Raw genomic sequence first — 20,997 nt, forward strand, 5'->3', positions numbered from 1 at the left:
GTTCAGTTTGTCCAAGAGAAGTTGAATTTCTGGTTGCAGCACCTCCAAATTGTTGATTAAGTTTAGTTTTTCCAAGTACGACGCTAGGTTGTTCACTTCCTTCAAGAATGCTCGTTGTGATGCCAGTAAGATTTCTTCCAGATGGATTGATATGTCGCTCACTACCCCTAGTAGAACAAGATATCTTCACACAATCTTAAAGATAGCGATACATCTATGGCAAATACATCTTAGATATCTTACTACTATCTTTGTACTAGCTTTGTACTAGCTAAATGTCATGGGGTGGAGATATCTTGTTTATATATCTTACGAATATCCTAAAAGCCACTTTCTAGATAACTGTATAGGGAACTTATCGCTCTAAAATAAATAGTAAATACAAAAAAAAGAATACATTTTTTAAAGACAGTTTATTTTTAAAATCCGAATTACAATTGGCAAAGAAAAACAAGTTACAAACTGTGACAGGAAGACATTCAAGTCTTATTATTAATTAGAATCGCTGCTGTTGTCTTCCGCCGCAAGTTTCACTTGTTCTGCCACAAAACGCCCTTTTGCATTATGAAGATACGATTTGGTTTCAGCGACGAACACTTCTTTTTCCAGATCTTTAAACTTTGAATTGGAGATGATTCTAACTAAATATAAAATATTTTTATTTAACTACTTATTTTACTCTTTACTTATATCTCTTCTCTATATAAAATGGTTACCTCTTACTAATTCCGTTATACGACAAGAGTGGATTCCTTTTTTTCCCATTCCGCCGTTTACTCTCTTATCACGTCTCCCAAGCCAATTTACATCCTTAGAGAGTGAATCTTCAAATACTGTTCTCCACGCTCTTTGTACACATAGTCGCCTTCAGAATTTTTGGAATTCTTTTTCCTGAAAGACGGATTTTTCGGACTATCTATTCATGAATGAAAGAGGAGTTTAACATACTAAATGAAATATATAAATTATTGAAAACTTACTAGCTTCTTCAGATTTTCATCTTTTTTAAGAATTTTTTCGAATGCTTCCAATACTAAGTTTTTTAATGGAAAAGAAGCAATGCCTTCATCTATTTCCTCAATGCATTCGTCAACTGGATTAATTTTTTTATCGATCATAGACAACTTTTCATTAATCTTGGCAAGGTCAGAGAAGTATTTCTCTTTGTCGTGATTGACTTTCTTTGGAATGGGAAGAGACGATGGAGAATCCGTAGCATAATAAGACGAAGAATCTCGGGATGTAGAAGGGCCGGAACTACTTTCAGCATCTAAAAAAATATGGTTAAGGATTATACGTTTAAAATGAAAATATTCTGATTAGTTACGAAGTTGCAGATGATGTGATTTTTGTGACATTTGGCCTATAGCTTGTTATTGCTCCAATATTTTGCTGGCTCGGAAATTCAGGGACAGTTGATGGTGTTTGATAAGAAGAATTCATTAAATGTGAATTATAGTTCCAGTACGGCTGCTGCATTCCCCAGTTGTAATGACCACCATTGTAATTAAATTGCGGATGCATATTTTCTGATATGTTCACAATAAACAAAATAAAGAAAAATATGTAAAACAGTATTGAAAAAGAGGTTGATGAAAGAAAGGTATTTTTTATGATTACCGAACTGGTGGGTTCCATATGAGTCGTCGGAATTACCTATTTAATGCACAAGAATATTTTGAAAAAAAAGGTTTAGCATTAAACTAGAATTAACATTACCAGACTGAATCGACTGTTGAATTTGCATATCCACAGGAGACGACGAATCTTCTGTAATTATAGAATAAGGAGAGTAAGGTAATTATAGAAGGAGTGCACTGCACATTTAATCCGAATAGTAACGGCGAACAAAAACACGATATAATAGACAAGACAACAGTAACTGAACCAAAAATTAAGAAGTAAATAATATCATTATTACCAGGTTGAAACGATTGTTGACTTGGCATATGCACAGGAGACGATGTATCTTCTATAATTATAGAATAAGTTAGGTAATTACCGCAAGAGTGACCGGCACATTTGTCCGAAAAGAAACGTGAAACAAAAATAAACGATATACTACGAGACCACAGTAACTGTACCAAAATAACGAAATAAGCAGCATAATTACCAGGCGCATTCAATGAGAGAACTTTGGCATTGGAACGCACTATTAACGCTTCCAGACTTGACATATCGCTATGAGGTAACGAAAATTTTTCAACTTAATGAAAAATTGCGTTGCATGAATGTTATGCAACAATGTATTAAATATTATAATTACGAGACGAATTTGACGAAAGGACCACAGCATTAGAAGACAAACGTTTATCAGAACTGGAGGAACCTCTCTTACTAGTAGAAGCAGCAGCAATGACTAAACGAAATGACAATAAGACTTGGTTTATAGGTTTGTTAAAAGTTCAAAATCAATTATCCTTTTTAGTTGACGTTGAAGCATTGCTGGATTGTTTAGAAACCAACAAGGCTCTAGGAGGTATTGGAAGCAAAGTAGAAGTGGCCATTCCTTTGGCAGAGTTTGTATGGGAGGCTTTCTTAATCGTCTTTCCTTTGCTGGGTGCTGATTTTTTAGGTGGGCTGAGAGACTCTCCCTCGCTGTCTATTTCTGTTGTTGATTGTCCAGGTATATTTAGTTTCTTCCTTTTAGGGACTCGTTTTCCTCTGCCTGAGTTTTCTTGATTAAGAATGGGCAGGCCAGTTTCAACACGGGGAAGACTTGTTGTTGCTTCTTCATACGTGTCTTTAAAAAGGAAGCAATATTGTTACATTAAACATACAAAATGAAGTAGTAACGCAAATTACCAAAAGTTCCAATTATTTGGAAATCCTCGTATCTCTGCCATGTTTCCTCATCAGGTGGAACGCCACACTACAAAATTTGGATTTGATGTGCAGCTGAATAACTATCATTCGGTAAATAGAGAATGTCTTCCTCTATCCAATTTTCTGCCACTACATAAAGCCAGTTATCTATTATAGGTAATATTTTGGGAACTTCAACAATACAACAACAATACAAAGGTATTGAATATCTCATAATATATCTAGCAGTTAGCTGGTAGATATCTATAAAGACATATAAAATTGATATGACTTTTTGATATACAATAGATATCTTAGAGAACTAAATACATCGGCTAGACATATATATATCTTAAAGATAGGAGTAAGATATCTTGTTCTACTAGGGACGGTGATTATCTCCACGTATCTGCCGTCCTCGTCGGTGGTTTCGATATCTTTTCTCGGAACGAACCCGAAAATTCTTCCCGCTCTCGTTGGTGTGATCTTTTGCAGATCGATGAGATTGTAGATTTGACCGTGTAGACAAGTCAAAACCTGTCTCGCGTGCCGGGTGAAAATCCCCTTGAGCTCCGTCACAACCTCCCCTATCTGCTTCTTCGTCTTCTTCGGTATCGGTCCACTGACTTTCACTTCCAGAATGGATGTCAGGTACTTCAGGAGAATCCTCGGTTGTTTCCAATTCGTCTGCGTCGGCTGTTCCACGTGGTAATTCCTCTGGACGTCGAGCATCAACTGGACAAGGTGATCCCAGATTTTCGGGTCGCTTGACTGAAAATCCTTCTCCCTCTCCTTGAGGCTTTGGAGGGTTAGTAATAGGAACGGCAGCTGGCTTTTCGGTGACTGAAAGATGTTGTTTTCGTTCTTTTTGACTTCTTGCAAAAGATGCTTGAGACTCACGTTGAGCTGTTCTTCCATTGGCTGCTCTCTTTTCCGAAAAGAAATTCGAAACGGCAATCGAGAAAGATTTGGTGGGAGAAGTTTGCTGGGAAACGGACCTTCGTTTTGGCGAAAGATGTCCTACAATTCTGTCTAAAAGGGAGGGTGACTTCGTAAAAGTCGAGGTTTTCTCTGTGCGCTGGACCTGAGGTTTGCGAGCGTTCGAAATGTCTAGACCAGGTACCGACTCGTATGCGGAATTTGATCTTAACTTCCTCTTCTGAGAGCTATCAGGAATCGCCCGCGGTTTTAAAACAGGGGAAGCGGACTTTTTAATAGCGTTTGTTTTCCTATTGGAAGTCTTACACCCCGTAAACTTATCAGCAACGGCAGACTTAGCAGTGGGTAATGCTTCAAAATTGATAGCTCTCGCTACAGATTCGTCAATAGGTGTAGTGGCCTCAACAGAAATGTTAGTAGCGGCAACAGGCGTTCGAGAAAGTTTAGGCCTACTGTGGAAAATATTATCAGTCATTGTGGGTGAGTCCGAGAAATCGCTGCCACCATTATGTAAAGTATGCTCTCCTCGAGAGAGACTAGCTTTACGAATTAATAATGAGTCAAACTCGGAGGCGATTTTTACCCACACAACGATTATATTTTCCAAGTAAGGTAAACGATACAAAAGTCAGTTTGGAATAGGGACAAAAAGGAGTTGGGCTAAAGAAAGGGAAGCCAAGTGTAATACGACACCGCAATGTAAACTTACCGCGGTGGCTCGAGCGGGGCACGGGCGAAGATATAAGAGAGGGCGGCTGTAACAGGACTTAGTCGGCACGTGCTTAAAATAATATGGGTGAATTGAACACTTAGTCAGGCACGCGACACAGCTCAATTCCCTGGTACAGAGTTACCGATAGGAATGTACTAGCTGAACTTGAACTCAACCTGTAAGAGCCAAAGGCACACCGACAACTGAACTCTTTCAGATTGTAGTTCACCACGAAACCTCGCATATTGCACAACAATTAACAACTGCGCAATTACATGTCGCAATCAGTGAAATTTGATACATCATTCTGATGGTGCAATACAGGTCATCGCATAAACAGCCAATCACAATTGTTACTAAGCGGCTCGGCCGATGTAATATGATACGCTACTGCGCAATTTATATTGCGCCGCTACAATTGCGCAATTATACTATTGCGTGATACATGAGTCATCAATAAAGTTAAAACGGAAAGGTATTTTGAATAAAAATATTTATTTGCTTCGTTACAATAGTCTCCCACCAAGATGTATAACTTCCGACACCAGATGCCGTTACAAAAATGTTTGTCGCACTAGGTCTTTGACGTAAGGTATATTCCGATGGCGGGTGTTCGTTGATCGCGGTAGCCATATCGGCCATGATGTTCATGTGATTGAGCATGTTGTCGGTATATGCTGGATTACTTTGATCCACGTAGTCGAAAAACTCGACGTTTTCGTAGCGAAAAGAGTATGCGAGCGTCTGCTCCGGCAACACAATTGTGGTTTCAATTAATTGCCAGGTGTTGTTGCGGAAAGCGTAAGGTTTGTCGTTAAAGTTTACAAATCCGTTTGTCCAATAGCAAGGGGAATATTTAACAAGTTCCCAGCCATCGAGGTTAATTGTATAATTTTGAAATTTTGGTTGCGGTCCGCAAGAAGTCAAAATAGTATCAAATGTTACATTTAAGGCTTTACACTGTATCAGTACAGCCGTTTTACCGAAAGCTTGTAATTTTGTGCACTTTGGTAATTGTAGTTGAGAGGCTGCTAACCATCCATTATATTGAGCAGTTGTAACGGCTTTTTCATGTTTGGCTTTGCGACCATCGCACTGTAATAATTGAATTTGACTTGCCAATTCGTTTTCATGATCGGTTAGTTGATCCCGAATATATTGAATATTCGCCGGTATGTTTAAATCTTCAGCGCTAGATGGTGCCGGAGGCTCCGATGTTGTTGTTGAATTTTTCATGATGGCTGCCGTTGTGACAAAGAGTTGTGATTGGCAAAGGATTTCAAAGGAAGAAGTCCTATTGGAGCAATTTTTCTGTACTGAAAAACAACGTGATATCGGCAACAGGTGAAAGTCTAGTTGATTTCGGTCGTCTTGAAGTCTGAAAATTTGTTTTTCTCCAGGCAATTGCATCAACTTGCCGATACCTTCTTCGATAAGCCGGGTAATTGCTTTAGTTTTCTGTGTGTAGGTTTTGTCCCAAATCAGAGTTAAATGATTATGTGACAAATTTCCCGACGTAGCGGAAGCAATTCCGATAGGTGTTGAAAAATCCGCATTCTCCTTTTGTTGGAAAAGTTGAATTTTATCGAGAACACAGTTTAATATTTCGGAATCGATTGTTTGCAACCAATATCCAGAAATATCGGGTTCATTGTCGAACACAAATTTGCCATCCGAAAAAGTCATTCGTTGATTGTCGCACCTTTTATTGTTAATCATTTCGTTGCACTCAGCAGGTGTTGTATCGATGGAAATTTTATCTGGCACGATCACTGTTTGTCCGAAAAAATTCATTGTAATACGTCTTATATTTTTCCAGCGCGCACACATAATCCCGGAAACTTGATCGCAGCTCGTTCTTCACTATATACGGCATATTTTACACCGATGGCACGATTTTCGGTAGATTTCGGTTGACAATTCGCGTCAGAGAATTGAATAATTCCCATTTTCGACGGTTCCGAACAATCGCAAACGGTTGTTTCAAATGCTCGCGAGTGCAACCAGTGAAGGCACAATAGCAGCAGAAATGGAAATAGAGACATTTCTAAATACGGAAGAATATAAAAAAACATACAAGAATAAAAGAGAACAATGTAACTGACAAACATATAAAACTTTATCATGTGGGTGTTATAACATAGAATCAAACACGAGAAGAAAAGAAGTAAGAAAAACGAAAGTGAAAAATAGTCTACGGCTTTTGGAAAGGTCAACTTACTTTCCCGTCGGCTTTTCCTAGTTAGCTACGGCAAAAAGGGAAGAAAAATATAGGGCACTAGAATATAACGGTTTTTTCATAATAACTAGTATCGTTGGAAAGAGGAAAAGATATACTTAATTATCGAAAAGAGAAAAAAATAAAATATAATATAGTTTAGCGGGGAGGACGAGAAGAAAAACGTTCAAAAGTTTACGGCGGAAAAGTTTTTTTTTTTTTTGCCGTGAAAGGTCACGCGCAGTGTTCGAATTTTTCCTAAGTTCTAACAAGGCGGGAGGGATAGCGCATAAAGGAAAAGTATACTAGGGCACGCAAAGAAAAACAGTTGACGGAAATAATTGGTATATTACCTAAACTTTTACGCCAGGTGTAATATACTAACTAATAGCTTTACGGTAGCGGTCTCAGCTGTGATGCCAAAGGTCTGAGGTTCGAATCCCCAGTTTGACTAGATGACTCATCATTTGCCAAGTAGTGGATATATCAAGCTACAAGAAAGCGTGCATATAATTTCGCCATATATATATATGATGAAACAGAAAGATGCGAAAGTTAGATTTTTTCTAAGTCCAACGTAGTGAGAAAGAGAGAGAGAGAGAAAGAAAATGGAAGGAAAAGACAGAGATAAAGAATGTGATATATGAGAAGAAATGGAAATTATCCCTCAAGGCGTGTAACAAGGCCATATGCTCCAGACATATTGTGTTGAAAACGAGACATGTTACTTGCCCTGTGGCAAAATGTAGCGGCAATATTAACGCGCATAAATGGGGCGTATATTGTTTATGAAAAAGAAGGAATAGAAGGTAAAAACTCTACCTGGCGCGAGAGAGAGAAAAGAATAGGAATAAGGGAAATGGAAAATGCGAGAATGCATTTTCGGCAACTTGTATCATTTGCCGTAAGGAAGTCTGTGGATAACGTGTGGCGAGTGACAGAAAAATTAAGTTTTTTATATATATGGTGTGGATTGGTTTATTTGGATACCTTGACAGACGGTCAAGTTATGCATGTAGTATAGACTTATTCGATTTTCGGTCTATACGCAACCCTAGGTAAGGTAGTGGGTTTCCCTTTTCGGTTTATGATTTCTTTTGGTATATAACCTTATTTTATTTGTATTTTCTTTCATAATGGTTCCCCCCCCCGTATTTCCTAGCGTTTAATTTCCTGACTACAAATGGGGACAAGTTGGCTACTACCTATTTATTGATATGCAACACTCAAGGGAACGAGTTACATAGAATTAGGTAAGACTACATTGAGAGAAGTGAAAATTGTTGGTGTTCTCTTCTGCTGTTCCTTTTGTTTGTTTTTTTCTTTTAGTAGGCTGGTGGATAGCGATGTTCTTTGCAATGGAGGCACAGGTCGTCATCCGCCCAGCTTTCGGCCGACCAGTCGAAGAGCGGCGGGTGTCGATTGGCTGGATCCAAATCCAGTATCTCCTTGAAGCGCTCCGTCGCTTTCCTCCACTTCTTCAGCTCGATGCAGCGCATTAATCCTTGGGTAAGGGCATGGGTGACCGCATCCAGCTCTTCCTGAAGCTCCTGGACTCGTTCTCTACAGGCCTCCGCCGGGTTTTGTTCTCGTTCGGCTGCAGCTGGGCCCGGGGCTGCGGCTGCGACTGGTGCTGCGGCTTCTCCCGGATGTGCGATCGCAGCGTCCGTATTACCTGGTTCCTCAGCAACGCGGGCCTGTTGCGGATGCTGACGGCACGCCCGTTTCGCGGCGGGTCCTCCTGCACGGTTATTGTTTTCGGCCATTGTGCGATCTTGGATTTTGGGGTTGTTTTTCTAACGTCTTCGAGCTCTGGAAGGATCGCGAGTGTTGGGTGGAGGAGATGTGTGCTGATTTATATAGTCACGAATCCTCACTGGCTGTTCACACCCGTTTCTCAGCTTTGGCTTTCAACATCTTCATTATTTCTCGGGTGTCATTTGAATTGCTTCTTATGTCTCTAGTTTCGCGTATTTGGCGTAAAAAGAAACAGCGATTGGTTTTTCTTTCCCACCGTTCGAATCGTGGTTCGTTCCTTTCCGCCACTTGGTTGGCTTATTGGAATATTTTAGTGTGTTCTACACTCGTTACCACCTTAACTATTAGAAATCGCAAGGTAAGTTTTTCGGTTTACCATTTACGAAGTTTGATTAACTTCAAGGTAATGAAGGTAACCTGATGTCAAATATTTATTTTTCGTGTTTTATCTTAATTAATTTTTTTCTTCCAAACGGATGGGGTTTTTCTGTGGCCTCGAGCGTTGGCTAAGTGGCTCAGTTGGTATAGCCTCTGCCAACGACTCGGGAGTTTCGAGTTCTAGACTCGCCAACATCTTCCTTTTTTTTTTTTTTTTATTTTTGTTGAGAGTTTAACGCTCCAATTGATTTATTTTTTTTCTTTTGCCATGGCGCATATTCTGCCTTCGGCATTTATTTTCCGATGTTTTATTTTTCGTCAAATGGCGGTTTTTAACACAGCCATTTCTCATTTGTTTGGTTGTTTGCTTGTTGAAAACCCAAAAATTTGTTGTTGCATATTTCTACTATGTTTATTCGATTGATTTGATTAACATAAGAAGGGAAAAGCACAAGCGCGTTCTAAACTATGGAACAAACATATTGACTACGTTATTAGGAAAAAACAAAAGTGTTCTTCCGTTTCTTTCTTTTCTTCTTCCGCCTTACAAACGGTCATACCAATCGCGCCTTGGCCTTTTGTTAGCTGTGTTCCACAGCTCCGACGACCAGTTGTAAAGCGACGGATGGCGTTTGGCTGGATCTAAGTCCAGAATCCTTTTCAGAGTGTTAACTGCGCTGGCCCAATCTTCAGCGAAGAGCTCAGCGTTAAGTCTCGTGGTGAGTTTTTCAGTTTTCTCCTCGAGGCGTCGTTCGTAGTTGCGCCGAGCCAGATCCCAAGAATCTTGGCTAACCTGGTCTGGGGATTGAGGTCTCTTCTCAACCAACTCGACCGTGTCGTCTGCCGTTGGTTCCCAAGAAAAATCTGCAGTGGGCTCCGTTGTTGTCACCACTTCGTTAGCTTGCACCTCGTCACAAGTCCCTTCGACGGTGACTTGTTCGTGTTGAACGCTAGTTTGGTTTTCCATCTTACTTTGATGATGCTTTGCGGTTTGTATATAAATTTGTTAGAGTTGTGACTACAACGAGTTGACGGAAAGATGTGGCTCTTTTCGATCTACTCGCTGTTATATACCTTCGAGTTTTTTTTGTTTGTTTTTTTTTTCTTCTCTGAAACGCGATCAGCAGAATTGCATGCAAATGAGTTATCAGATTTAATCTCTGAAACGCATTGGCAATTGTCTATTCCTTTGTGGGCGTCCGGTTGCGTTTTGTGGTGTCGTTGTTGCTGACGGAACGACATCAGATGCTATCTGCTGCGTTTCATAATTATCATTGGAATCATCTTCGGCAATTGGTGTGAGATTGAGGTGATTGTCAATTCCCAGCCTCGTTGTTTCTATCTCCACGGTGTCTGAAACCATGTTTTCAGTTTCCACTGTTTCGGATTCCATATTTTCAACATCCACGCTATCTGGATGCTCTTTTTCCGGTTCCACATTTTCTACTTCGCTTGTTTCTTGTTCCAGTTGTTCCTCACTTTCCATTGTTTGGGTCGAGATCGATTTACGGAATCGATTCTCGAATGTTGAAGGCGACTCGATAGGGGGACAATGTTCATCTTTCCATAACATTGTTTCATATGGGGGTTTTAAACGGTTAACGTGCGTACGTGTACATATATATGAATTGTCGGCTATGTCGACAGTATTATTGGAATATACTTTTACAATTCTATAAGGGCCTTTATATTTGGAAGTAAATTTCCTACTATCGCCCTCTTTTACAACTCTAATATCTAAGAAGACTCTATCTCCTACCAAATATTGTTTTACATTCGCTCTTTTATTATATTGCTCCCTTCGACGTTTTCTGGCTTTCTCGCTCTCTTCACGGACGCGTTGGAAACTATAGCGCAAGCGTTCGGCTAAGTTACCTACGTAATCCGATGCGGATATAAATGTTTTTGGGGAAGCGTCAAGAATTTCATTGATGGGTAAATTAGGGTCTCTACCGTGTAATGAGTAATAAGGGGTGTCCAGTGTAGAAGAATGGACAGAACTACGATAAGCAAACAAAACATCATCCAGCAAATCTTCCCAATTTGCATGCTCTCCGTCTTTCAATTCCTTCCTCAACATTGTTGTTAATGTTCTATTAAACCTTTCGGTTTCTCCGTTACTAGCTGGAGTATAAGCAGTCGTTAGCCGTTAATCAATTTTTAACTTTTTACAAAAGTAACGAAATAATTTCGACGTGAAATTGGTCCCGCGGTCTGAAAGAATAGCTTTAGGCATACCGTGTCTAACTATTATTGTTTTGTACACACATTCTGCTGTTGTCTGCGCAGTCTGATCCTTTAAAGTAACAGCTTTCACCCATCGGCTAAAATAATCTGTGATAACTAAAATGTAACTGTTTCCATTGGGCGAGGCTGGTGTGATAGGGCCTAGAAAATCCATACCTATAACCTGAAAAGGGGCCTTTGCAATTTCATGAGGATGCAATAACGCTCTGTAATTCGATGAAGTGTTGGCGATGCATACCTCACAAGCCTGGCAATACTCTTTTATGTCTTTTCTCATATTTGGCCAATAATAATGATTCTTTACTTTCAAATAGGTTTTATAAAAGCCTAAATGTCCACTCATCGGTGCATCATGTAGTTCTTTGAGCACTAGATGACGTAACGATGTAGGTAAGACCAACTGATGGTGAGTTTCGTTTCTTTTGCTATCAGAAGATGGCAGCACGTGCCGGTAAAGCGTACCGTCAATAACTTCAAAATAATCAATTTCTTTTACCCAATCTGGCTTAGATTGGAGAAAAGCTTCTTCAAGTTCACCGTTATCTAAATAATTTCGAATAGCTATGCAAAGGTCGTCTTCTAATTTTTTTTCACAAATTAATTTAATATTACGTTCGGTTTGGATACTAGCTATTTTTAAGCGTGACAAGCAATCTGCGTTTTGGTGAATACGTCCCGGTCTGTATTTTAATTCATAATTTGTTGCGGCCAACAGGATAGCCCATCTTCCTAATCTCCCATTGTTATCTTTCTGATTCTTAAGCCATTGAAGTGGACGATGATCACTTATGATCTCAAAAGGTTGGTCTAAAAGGTAATGTCGAAAATGCTTAATCGCATCGATAACCGCAAGTGCCTCTTTTTCAGTCGTACTGTATTTAGCTTCTGCCTTCGTTAGCTGTCTACTGGAATACGCGATTGGGTGCTCGTGACCATTTTGAATTTGGGACAGTACCGCTCCAATGTCTTAATCGCATGCATCGGTAAAAAGGAAAAATTTCTCGTTGAAATTGGGGTAAGCAAGCACTGGTGGAGTCACTAAAGATGTACGCAAGGTTTCGAAAGCACTATTTTCTTCGTCTCCCCAATTAAAAGGTTTTCTGCTAAGATCTTTATGGGTTAATCTGGTTAACGGTTTGGCGATTGATCCAAAATTTTTAATAAATCGTCTGTAATACCCAGCTAGACCCAGAAATGATCTGACTTCATCTACCGAAGCGGGTCTTTTATAATTAATTATTTTCTCAATTTTACTCGGATCAGGTTTAATACCATCAGTCGAGATGACATGGCCTAAATAATTGACTGAACTTTTAATGAACTGGCATTTTTTTGTTTTAATTTTAAATTGGCTTTTTTCAATAACTCAAAGATTTCGCAAATATCGTTCAAGTGATCGTCAAAAGTGTCCGAAAAGATGATTACGTCATCCAAGTAAACTAACGCCTTACTTCCCAAAACGTCTTTCAGTACGTAATTCATTAGTCTTTGAAATGTCGCAGGTGCATTGCACAATCCAAATGCCATACGTTTAAATTCATAAAGGTTATTTTCTACTACAAATGCTGTTTTTTCAATAGCCGGCTCATCAACTTGAATTTGCCAGTAACCTGAAGCTAAATCAAGAGTGGTGAAGAATTTCTTCCCATACAATTTGTCCAATGTTTCATCTATCCTCGGCATAGGGAAAGAATCCTTTTTTGTAATACTATTTAATTTCCTATAGTCAACGCAAAATCTTACTTCCCCACCCTTTTTTTCCACTAGAACCACAGGTGAAGCCCATGGCGAATGTGAATATTGGATCACATTAGCATCCAACATTTCCTGTACTTTATCTTCCAATATTTTTCTTTGATTATTTGTAACTCGATAAGGGCGTTGTCGAATAGGGCCTCTTCCTTGTGTATCAATTGTATGTTTAATGAGATTAGTGTTCCCTAATTCTGAATCTTTTGCTGCGAACAAGTCGTGAAAGTCATTTAATAGTTTCGAGAGCGGAGCTTGAAATTCAGCGTCGACTTCTGAAATTAAAACGGGCTCACTTTTAATAGTAGGCTTTTCTTCTAACTTACTTAAAGCAATTTTCCCAATTACGTTATGAATAATCTCGATTACGCCTAATGTAGTGTTCCTAGGAAGTATGACTTGATTTAACGAATGATTCTCGACAATAATTTGATATTTCCTATCTTTAGCTACGTTTCCAATGAATTCCTCAATAAAAATACCGTTCGGCAAATCCTCTGCTGGGGTAAACATAAATGTGGTATTAGGGGGGACATACGGAAATGAACCTTTCATTTGCGTTGCAATTACTAGCGAAGTCTGACGAAATAACGTCGTCTTTTTGACCGTCGTAACTGCCATGTCTGGTACCCTAGAGATGGCTGATCCCTGCTCATCCCTTGCTAAATAAATACTTCTGGCTTCTCCGTCAAGCCGAAAACCGTGCTTCTGGATTGCATCCCATCCAAGGATACAGTCTTCAGAAACACCATTTGTAACAATAAACTCTTGCCTTAAAACTGACTCTCCGTATCGTACGGGCAATGTCACTCTTCCCAGCGTTTGTAACTTTTTCTCCCCTACATCATACAAATCGAAATCAAGCTGACTGCAGATCACTTGACCTCTCGGGGGTAACTTATGAAATATTCTCTCGTGAATAATGCTGTTAGACGCGCCTGTATCAAATAAGGCTTGAAACGGTATCTGAAAAATTTTTAATGGAATTCTAGGGGTCGATTCATTTGTTATAGTTGTTAATTTTGCGACTTGTCGGGATTTTAACTGAGGCTCCCTATCAACTGACCCGAAGTTACAGTTGATATTTATTGGTTTCCCTGACGCTGAGGGGGACCTGGAATATTCGGCCTATCGGAGATCCTGAACTTGGGACAGTTATTCGATTTGTGTCCGATTTCACGACAAGAATAACAAATTGGAGGCTGTGCTTGTTCCAAATTATGACGTTGGAATTTACGGCATTCCGATTGTGTATGCCCACGAAAACCGCAGAAATTGCAAGTTATTCCATTTTGTGGAGGTCTATTTCTCGAATCATTAAAAGGTCTCGAAAACGAGGGCGTGGACTGTGTAGGTCTATTGGAGGATCCCGCATGTTGGTAAGAATTGGTGTTATTATTGGACCGATGAGGAGGTCTCCAATTTCTGTCTTGGTTACCGCTATTGGTTTGGAAATAAACTTGTTTCTTATAAGGGTTGCCTGTTGGAGAAGAAGAATAATCTTTCTTGTCCATTTGGAGTTGTTTTACTGCTTGCGTGAGTTCATGAATTTTTATTCCCTTGACCAATAGAAGCAACGACATTATTGACTATCTCTTTCTGGTCGATTAACATCTGCTTGAGTTCCGTCAAATCCGAATGTTGCGTGTCACACGACCCATCGATTGCCCTAACGAATTCATGTTTTTCCCGATCTTTCTCTAAAGCTTCCAAACGAACGGCATAAATACGCGTTGACGCAACAAGCTCGGTAAAGTCGCGAAATTCCTTATAACGAACTTTGGCCTGCAATTTAGAATCCAACCCCTCGATAAATTTTTGCATAAGGATGATTGTGAACGATTTCTCAGCATAACCTTCTGGATACGCGTCTCGTGCAAGCGGTGCGCATAGTCGACAATTTTTTCGCCTGGTTTACGTTTAGCCTTATTGAATTTTTTAATATAGACATCGACGTTTTCATCCCCATGAAAGTGATCAAGTAACGCTTCTTTAATAGACGCATAATCATACGGATGTTGCCTTATAATGTTTTGGAGTACTGAAAAAGCCTTATCTGACATTTTAGCTCGCAGCATCTGAATGATCTTTTCTTCTGACCATGATGCCCCATCAACTATGCTTTCAAAAGATTCCAGCCAAGAGTCGAAGCGAGAAATTGTACTTCCCGTAAAGGAAGGGAGCAATTGTAGGCGCGAAAAAGTGTGTTGGTTTGTCTGAAAGTCATTTAAGTCGTTGACTGTGGCTGCACGTGAAGGAGAATAAGATTTGGCCATGTTGGTATCGAAAATGGGAGGATTCAACGTCTTCCGCCTTGGATTCGGAGGGTGTCCTGAAATGCTCTTCGTAATCGCCTCAGTTGCGCTATCAGATCTTCCTGCTGGCTGGATTGCTGGGCTCGAGGAGGGTGTTGAGTGCGTGACTGGCTGGAAGGCCGGTTTCTTTGGCGTGCTCGCCTTCTCCTCGGAATGCGTTCCGACAGCGGCGATTCCCGCGGACTCGGCGTGGTTTGCTGTTCTTCCTGGAATCTCGGAATGTATGATAGCAGCTGTCTCAATTCGTAGGGAGCCGCGACGAGTGTTTCCAAGATTTCCTTCGTTATCCGCTGTCCGTCCGGTTGCACCGATGTCTGGAAGTTGTTGAATTTGGTCTGAAGCGATGTCAGTTCCGGCAATAATCCCTCCAAACTGCTTATGGACTGAACTTTTCTTAGGTAAGGGACCAGGTGGAGGATGTCCTTGAGGAACTTCAGCTGGTACTCCCGCAGGGTGTCCTTTAGGTAGGTTGAGAACTGCGATATCTCGATTGCTAGAAGGAAGTATGTCCTGTCCCCGAGGTTGTTGAGCAAGCTTTCCTTGGGGGCAAAGTTGAAGAGGTACTTTTCCTTCGCCGGCGTGAATGTCAGCAACTCGACGATGTTGTAAGTCTGTCCTAGTAGGTAAATCGTAAACTCCCTCGCATAGGTTGTGAAGATTGCTTTCAACGTGGCCACTTGGTTCTCCGCAACCTGTGCCGTTGTCCTGGTTTGTCCAATTGTTATCGTTTCCAGAATTGTTCCCAAGGCTTTCAGGAGTGTCTTCGGGTTTTTCAAATCCGGTGTCACGTTGGCTTGGTATTGGTACTGCAGCCGGATTGTTTGCATCAACGATCGTAGTTGTTCCCAAATTAACGGATTGGTTGACTGGAAATCCAATTCCCTCTCCTTGAGGTACCTGAGCGTCAGTAGTAGGGACGGTAACTGACTCGTTGGAGCCGGGAATATTCTCGATTGATTGGTCGTGATCTCGTGGTATATGTGATGGAGTGCTCGAGAGAAAACTGGTCTTTGATGTGTTTCCCACAGGTGATTTTATGGGAGAAAAACGAGAAGCTAACCTAGCATAAACAGACGGTGCGGGCTGAGTAGGTGTAACGGAAGCTTTGATACGGCCCCAAATTTTCTTAGTGGGAGTTTTAACTAATGGGGCTACGGCCTCATACGCGGTGTTAGACCTCAATTTCTTCAACTGTGTTTTATCTGTCTGTACTTTAGGAGTTAAAACAGGAGAGGTAGATGGTTTAATGGCTTCTGTTTCTTTGTCTGAAGTCTGACTGCCTTGAGAAGAATGCGGAACGGTCGCGGTAGAGGCTGACAATTTTTCAAAACTAATCAATTTAGCAATCGTTTCGTCATTGATTTGCACTACGGGAGGTCGGAGAAAAAGGCCCAGACGAAAAAGGCCCAGACGAAAAAGGCCCGCGAAAAAGGCCCAGACGAAAAAGGCCCATACGAAAAAGGCCCACTTTTTTCCAAATTCAAAAGTGGGCCTTTTTCTCCATTGGACTGGGCCTTTTTCTCCGCTCAATTTCCATTTTCTTACATACTTTATGTTTGTTTCGAAAATTGTATTTCCCACCTTCTATTCCGTGGAATTTGGAATGTACAAAAGTTGCTGAAACCGTGATCTTCTTTAAGGTTTGCAGAGATCAAACAATGTTAGCGTTTGTGCGCTAGTTAATCTTTGATTATTTATTCGGTTGCAATCTAATTTCGGATTATATTAGTATTTATATATTGCTAATATCCCGTTAAAAAAAGTTCATTTTTCACAATTTTTGTTTATTGAACTACCATCGCTTTTTTAAATATAATACAAAAAATAAATGTTTTTCGCACTTAGCCTTGTTCTGTCCACCCTCTTTCATTATTCCCCCAATCCCCAGTCCATCTCCCATATAGCTTCTTTTTGTCGATACTTATGCCATAGGTAAAGACCACTGATTCGTTGGGAATACGGAAACTGAATGAGTTCCGCGGGGCTTTTGTGGTTGCTGGGAACAAAAATATATGTTACCACGAAGACTAGTTTATTATCATTAACATTTGATAAATAATGTTTATAGGAATAATAGTACAAACTTGAACTATCGTCTGAAGCAAGGACCAAAACAAAGACTATTGTAATCCAATATTGATTCTAATACCATTTATTCTTTATACATTTTCAATTCTTTTAACAATTACAAAGAGCCCAATAAATATATTAAAATCATAACCTACTGCTATAAATGATTTTGTTCGTTCTTCGTGTCCTGTTTTCACCTTTTGTACATTTTCAAGCAGCTATTGATTACCTAATTACACATGACATACTACATTGAGATATAAGGAAGCTTTACACTTTACGTTAGCAAAGCTACTAATAATGACAAATCAATTTTCTACTACGACGGATTTTTTTTTATGAGAGTCTCTTATTAGTGAAGACACTAAACCTTTTAAATTGAATCTAAGATTTTTTTTCTTCAAATTTTCCACGATCATGGAAGGCATATCAGTGTATTTTTCTATAAAACTATCACGACATGGCTGCACATGAAAGAACAAGAGTTTCGCTCATCCATTAGTCAGTATCAGTCTTTCATACGGTAAATTTGCCTTTTTTCTTTAGTTTATTCACGTTATGTTCTTTCTTTTCAGTTTTATTTTTCTTAATGTTGGCTTTTCCCTTTTTCTGTTGTTATTCCTTTCTCTTTTCCTTTTCTTCGATTCGTTCAGCGCAATTTATGTTACTTTCTGATTTGATCTCGTTCATTAATCGATTTGGCAAGCAATTCCACATAGTCTTTTACCTATTGCAATACAGAAAGGTTAAAAGTTTTGAAGATCTTACAAATATTTTTGTCAAATTGAAAGTTTACCTGAAAACCTTCAGCTATTTGCAGAGCACCATTTCATGCCTGTTTCTATTCCATGCTTCTTGCATTCTCAGCTTCAGCTTGGCCTACCAAGATATTCATTTTTGGTTTAAGTTTTATTTTCTTTCATTTTAATCGTTGCCACTTCTGGATATAAAGTGGTCTTTTTCAGAATGGGTGAGGAATTAGATAGTTCTCCAAAATCAAATTTGCTGGAAACTAGGCAGCCTTCACTGTTAAAAATTGGTGTTGCCAGTGTACTTGCTAGTCTTGGTTGAGGAATTTCTGTTTTAACAAACTCTGAAAGACCAGAGGTTGATGACACAGATACTGCCTTGGTGGCTCGAGCATGTTTGGCAATTCAGGACCTCTTCTTCTTACTTTTTCTTTTTAATTTCTTCTTCATTCCCTCTAACTTCCGTTTAAATTGGATTTTCGTTGCCTTATCAGACAATTCCAGCTTTTCCTCTGAAAATCAATGGAATAAACTGGCCGGTCTTCCTTAAATGTAAATGTTAACACATACCTGTTAAGTGTGAGGCGTTCATTCAGTTTATGTTCTTTCTTCTCAGTTTTCTTTTTCTTAATGTTGGCTTTTCTCGTTTTCTGTTGTTATTCCTTTCTCTTTTCCTATTCTTCGATGCGTTCAGCCAACTTCTTTTTACTATCTGATTTGATTTCATCTTGTTTCATAATAGATTTAGCAAGCCATTCCACATTGTTTTTTACCTATTGCAATACAGAAAGGTTAAAATTATTTAAGATCTTACAAATATGTATGTCAAATTGAAAGGTTACCTGAAAACCTTCAGCTGTTTGCAAAGCATCTTTTCATGCCTGTTTCTCTTCAATACTTCTCACATTCCAACTTCAGCTTGGCCATCCAAGATTTTCACTTTGGCTTTGAGTTTTTTTTTATCGTTGCTACTTTTCAATCTAAAGTGTTCTTGTTCAGAATGGGTGAGGGATTAGATAGTTCTCCTAAATCAAATTTGCTGAATACTAGGCAGCCTTCGCTGTTGAAAATTGGTGTTAGCGGTGTACTTGTTGGTCTTGGTTCAGGAATACCTGTTTTGACAAACTCTGTGGGATCAGAGGTTGATGACACTGATGCTGCCTCGGTGGCTTGTGCAAGTTGGGCAATTCAGGACCACTTCTTGTTATTTTTCTTTTTTAATTTCTTCTTCTTCAATTTTTCTAACTCCTTTTAAGTTTGGTTTTCATTGTTCTATCAGACAAATCCAGCCTTTTCCCTGAAAATAGATGGAATAAGCTGGCCCGTCTTCCTTAAACGTAAAGATTAACACATACCTGTTAAGTGTGAGGTGTTAGCTGCTAGACATTCTTCCTGTTCAACACCAACCTTATTGCTATTGAGATCGTCAACTGTAGATACACTTTCAATTGGAATGTTGGTCAATAAGCTAGAAATCATGATTTTTTGGGTTCTCATTTCCTATTAATTTTGTTTAGACGACACTTTCAAGTTCTTGTTTTCTCTTTTTCCATTTACAAAAACTGCCTCTCATATTATAACCTTTAAACTTTATTATTATATACCTTGATTTCTCAACATTATCACTGATCACTCCATAGATCAAACTATACGAAACAAGTCTATTGTTATTTTCTTCAGGGAACGGCATTTTCAAGTCAAATCTAGCGTCAGGACGCCACAAACAATGGCGGACGGTTTTTAACATAAAATTTTTAAAATTTTTAATTCTTTTATTACAAATTCAACAAAATTTAGTTCCTTTGTATAACAATAATAATGAATTATAATAATAGAACAATAACAAAGGAACTAAATTTTGTTGAATTTAATAAAGCTTTAGCTAAAAGTTTTAATAACAGCTTTCCACCGTCCGCCATTGTTTGTGGCGTCCTGACGCTAGATTTGGCTTCAAAATGCCGTTCCCTAAAGAAAATAACAATAGACTTATTGTTTCGTATAGTTTGATCTATGGAGTGATCAGTGATAATGTTGAGAGATCAAGGTAAATAATAATAAAGTTTAAAGGTTATAATATGAGAGGCAGTTTTTGTAAATAGAAAAAGAGAAAACAAGAACTTGAAAGTGACGTCTAAACAAAATTTGTAGGAAATGAGGACCCTAAAAATCAAGAGCCTTATAAAACGCGAGGGTCCATTGACATCGTCGCTCTTAAAAAGCAACTCTCTCCTGAAGAGTTTTTCATTGCTAGCTTATTGACCAACATTCCAACTGAAAGTGTATCTACAGTTGACGATCTCAATAGCAATAAGGTTGGTGTTGAACAAGAAGAATGTCTAGCAGCTAACACCTCACACTTAACAGGTATGTGTTGATCTTTACGTTCAAGGAAGACTGACCAGCTTATTCCATCCATTTTCAGGGAAAAGGCTGGATTTGTCTGATAGGACAATGAAAACCAAACTTAAAAGGAGTTAGAAAAATTGCAGAAGAAGAAATTAAAAAAGAAAAATAACAAGAAGTGGTCCTGAATTGCCAAACTTGCACAAGCCACCGAGGCAGCATCAGTGTCATCAACCTCTGATCCGACAGAGTTTGTCAAAACAGGTATTCCTGAACCAAGACCAACAAGTACACTGCTAACACAAATTTTCAACAGTGAAGGCTGCCTAGTATTCAACAAATTTGATTTAGGAGAACTATCTTATCCCTCACCCATTCTGAACAAGACCACTTTAGATTCAAAAGTGGCAACGATAAAAAAAAAAACTCAAAGCCAAAGTGAAAATCTTGGATGGCCAAACTGAAGTTGAATGCGAGAAGTATTGAAGAGAAACAGGCGTGAAAAGGTGCTCTGCAAAGAGCAGAAGGTTTTCAGGTAAACTTTCAATTTGACAAACATATTTTTAAGATTTTAAATAATTTAACCTTTCTGTATTGCAATAGGTGAAAAACAATGTGGAATTGCTTGCTAAATCTATTAAGAAACAAGATGAAATCAAATCAAATTGTAAAAGAAGTTGGCTGAACGCATCGAAGAATAGGAAAAGAGAAAGG

General features: G+C 39.1%; 1 protein-coding gene, 1 long non-coding RNA gene and 1 pseudogene across 5 annotated transcripts; 1 reads left to right on the top strand and 2 right to left on the bottom strand.

Moving 5' to 3' along the window:
• Window positions 1–20,997, top strand: part of LOC130701589 (uncharacterized) — a 90,588-nt pseudogene that overhangs the window by 63,624 nt on the left and 5,967 nt on the right.
• Window positions 539–1,967, bottom strand: LOC130701607 (uncharacterized). The gene is made up of 7 exons (XM_057523562.1): window positions 1,922–1,967; window positions 1,720–1,770; window positions 1,621–1,656; window positions 1,328–1,529; window positions 981–1,270; window positions 717–916; window positions 539–641 (listed from the first exon to the last, which is right to left on the bottom strand). Exons 1-5 carry the CDS (start codon window positions 1,947–1,949, stop codon window positions 1,264–1,266), a joined length of 324 nt encoding a protein of 107 aa, XP_057379545.1. The 5' UTR covers window positions 1,950–1,967; the 3' UTR covers window positions 539–641; window positions 717–916; window positions 981–1,263.
• LOC130701613 (uncharacterized) lies at window positions 17,615–19,769 on the bottom strand. 4 transcript variants are annotated; one of them, XR_009004117.2, is made up of 6 exons: window positions 19,296–19,769; window positions 19,053–19,237; window positions 18,783–18,995; window positions 18,511–18,713; window positions 17,988–18,452; window positions 17,615–17,918 (listed from the first exon to the last, which is right to left on the bottom strand). It is a non-coding gene; the product is annotated as an uncharacterized LOC130701613 (long non-coding RNA). The 4 variants fall into 4 exon arrangements; XR_009004118.2 differs by having other exon boundaries at window positions 17,616–17,918; window positions 18,783–19,237; window positions 19,296–19,440; window positions 19,545–19,769; XR_009004116.2 differs by having other exon boundaries at window positions 17,616–17,918; window positions 18,783–19,000; window positions 19,296–19,768.

Source organism: Daphnia carinata, chromosome 1 (genome assembly GCF_022539665.2).
Source record: "Daphnia carinata strain CSIRO-1 chromosome 1, CSIRO_AGI_Dcar_HiC_V3, whole genome shotgun sequence".
Classification (NCBI taxonomy): Eukaryota; Metazoa; Arthropoda; class Branchiopoda; order Diplostraca; family Daphniidae; genus Daphnia; species Daphnia carinata.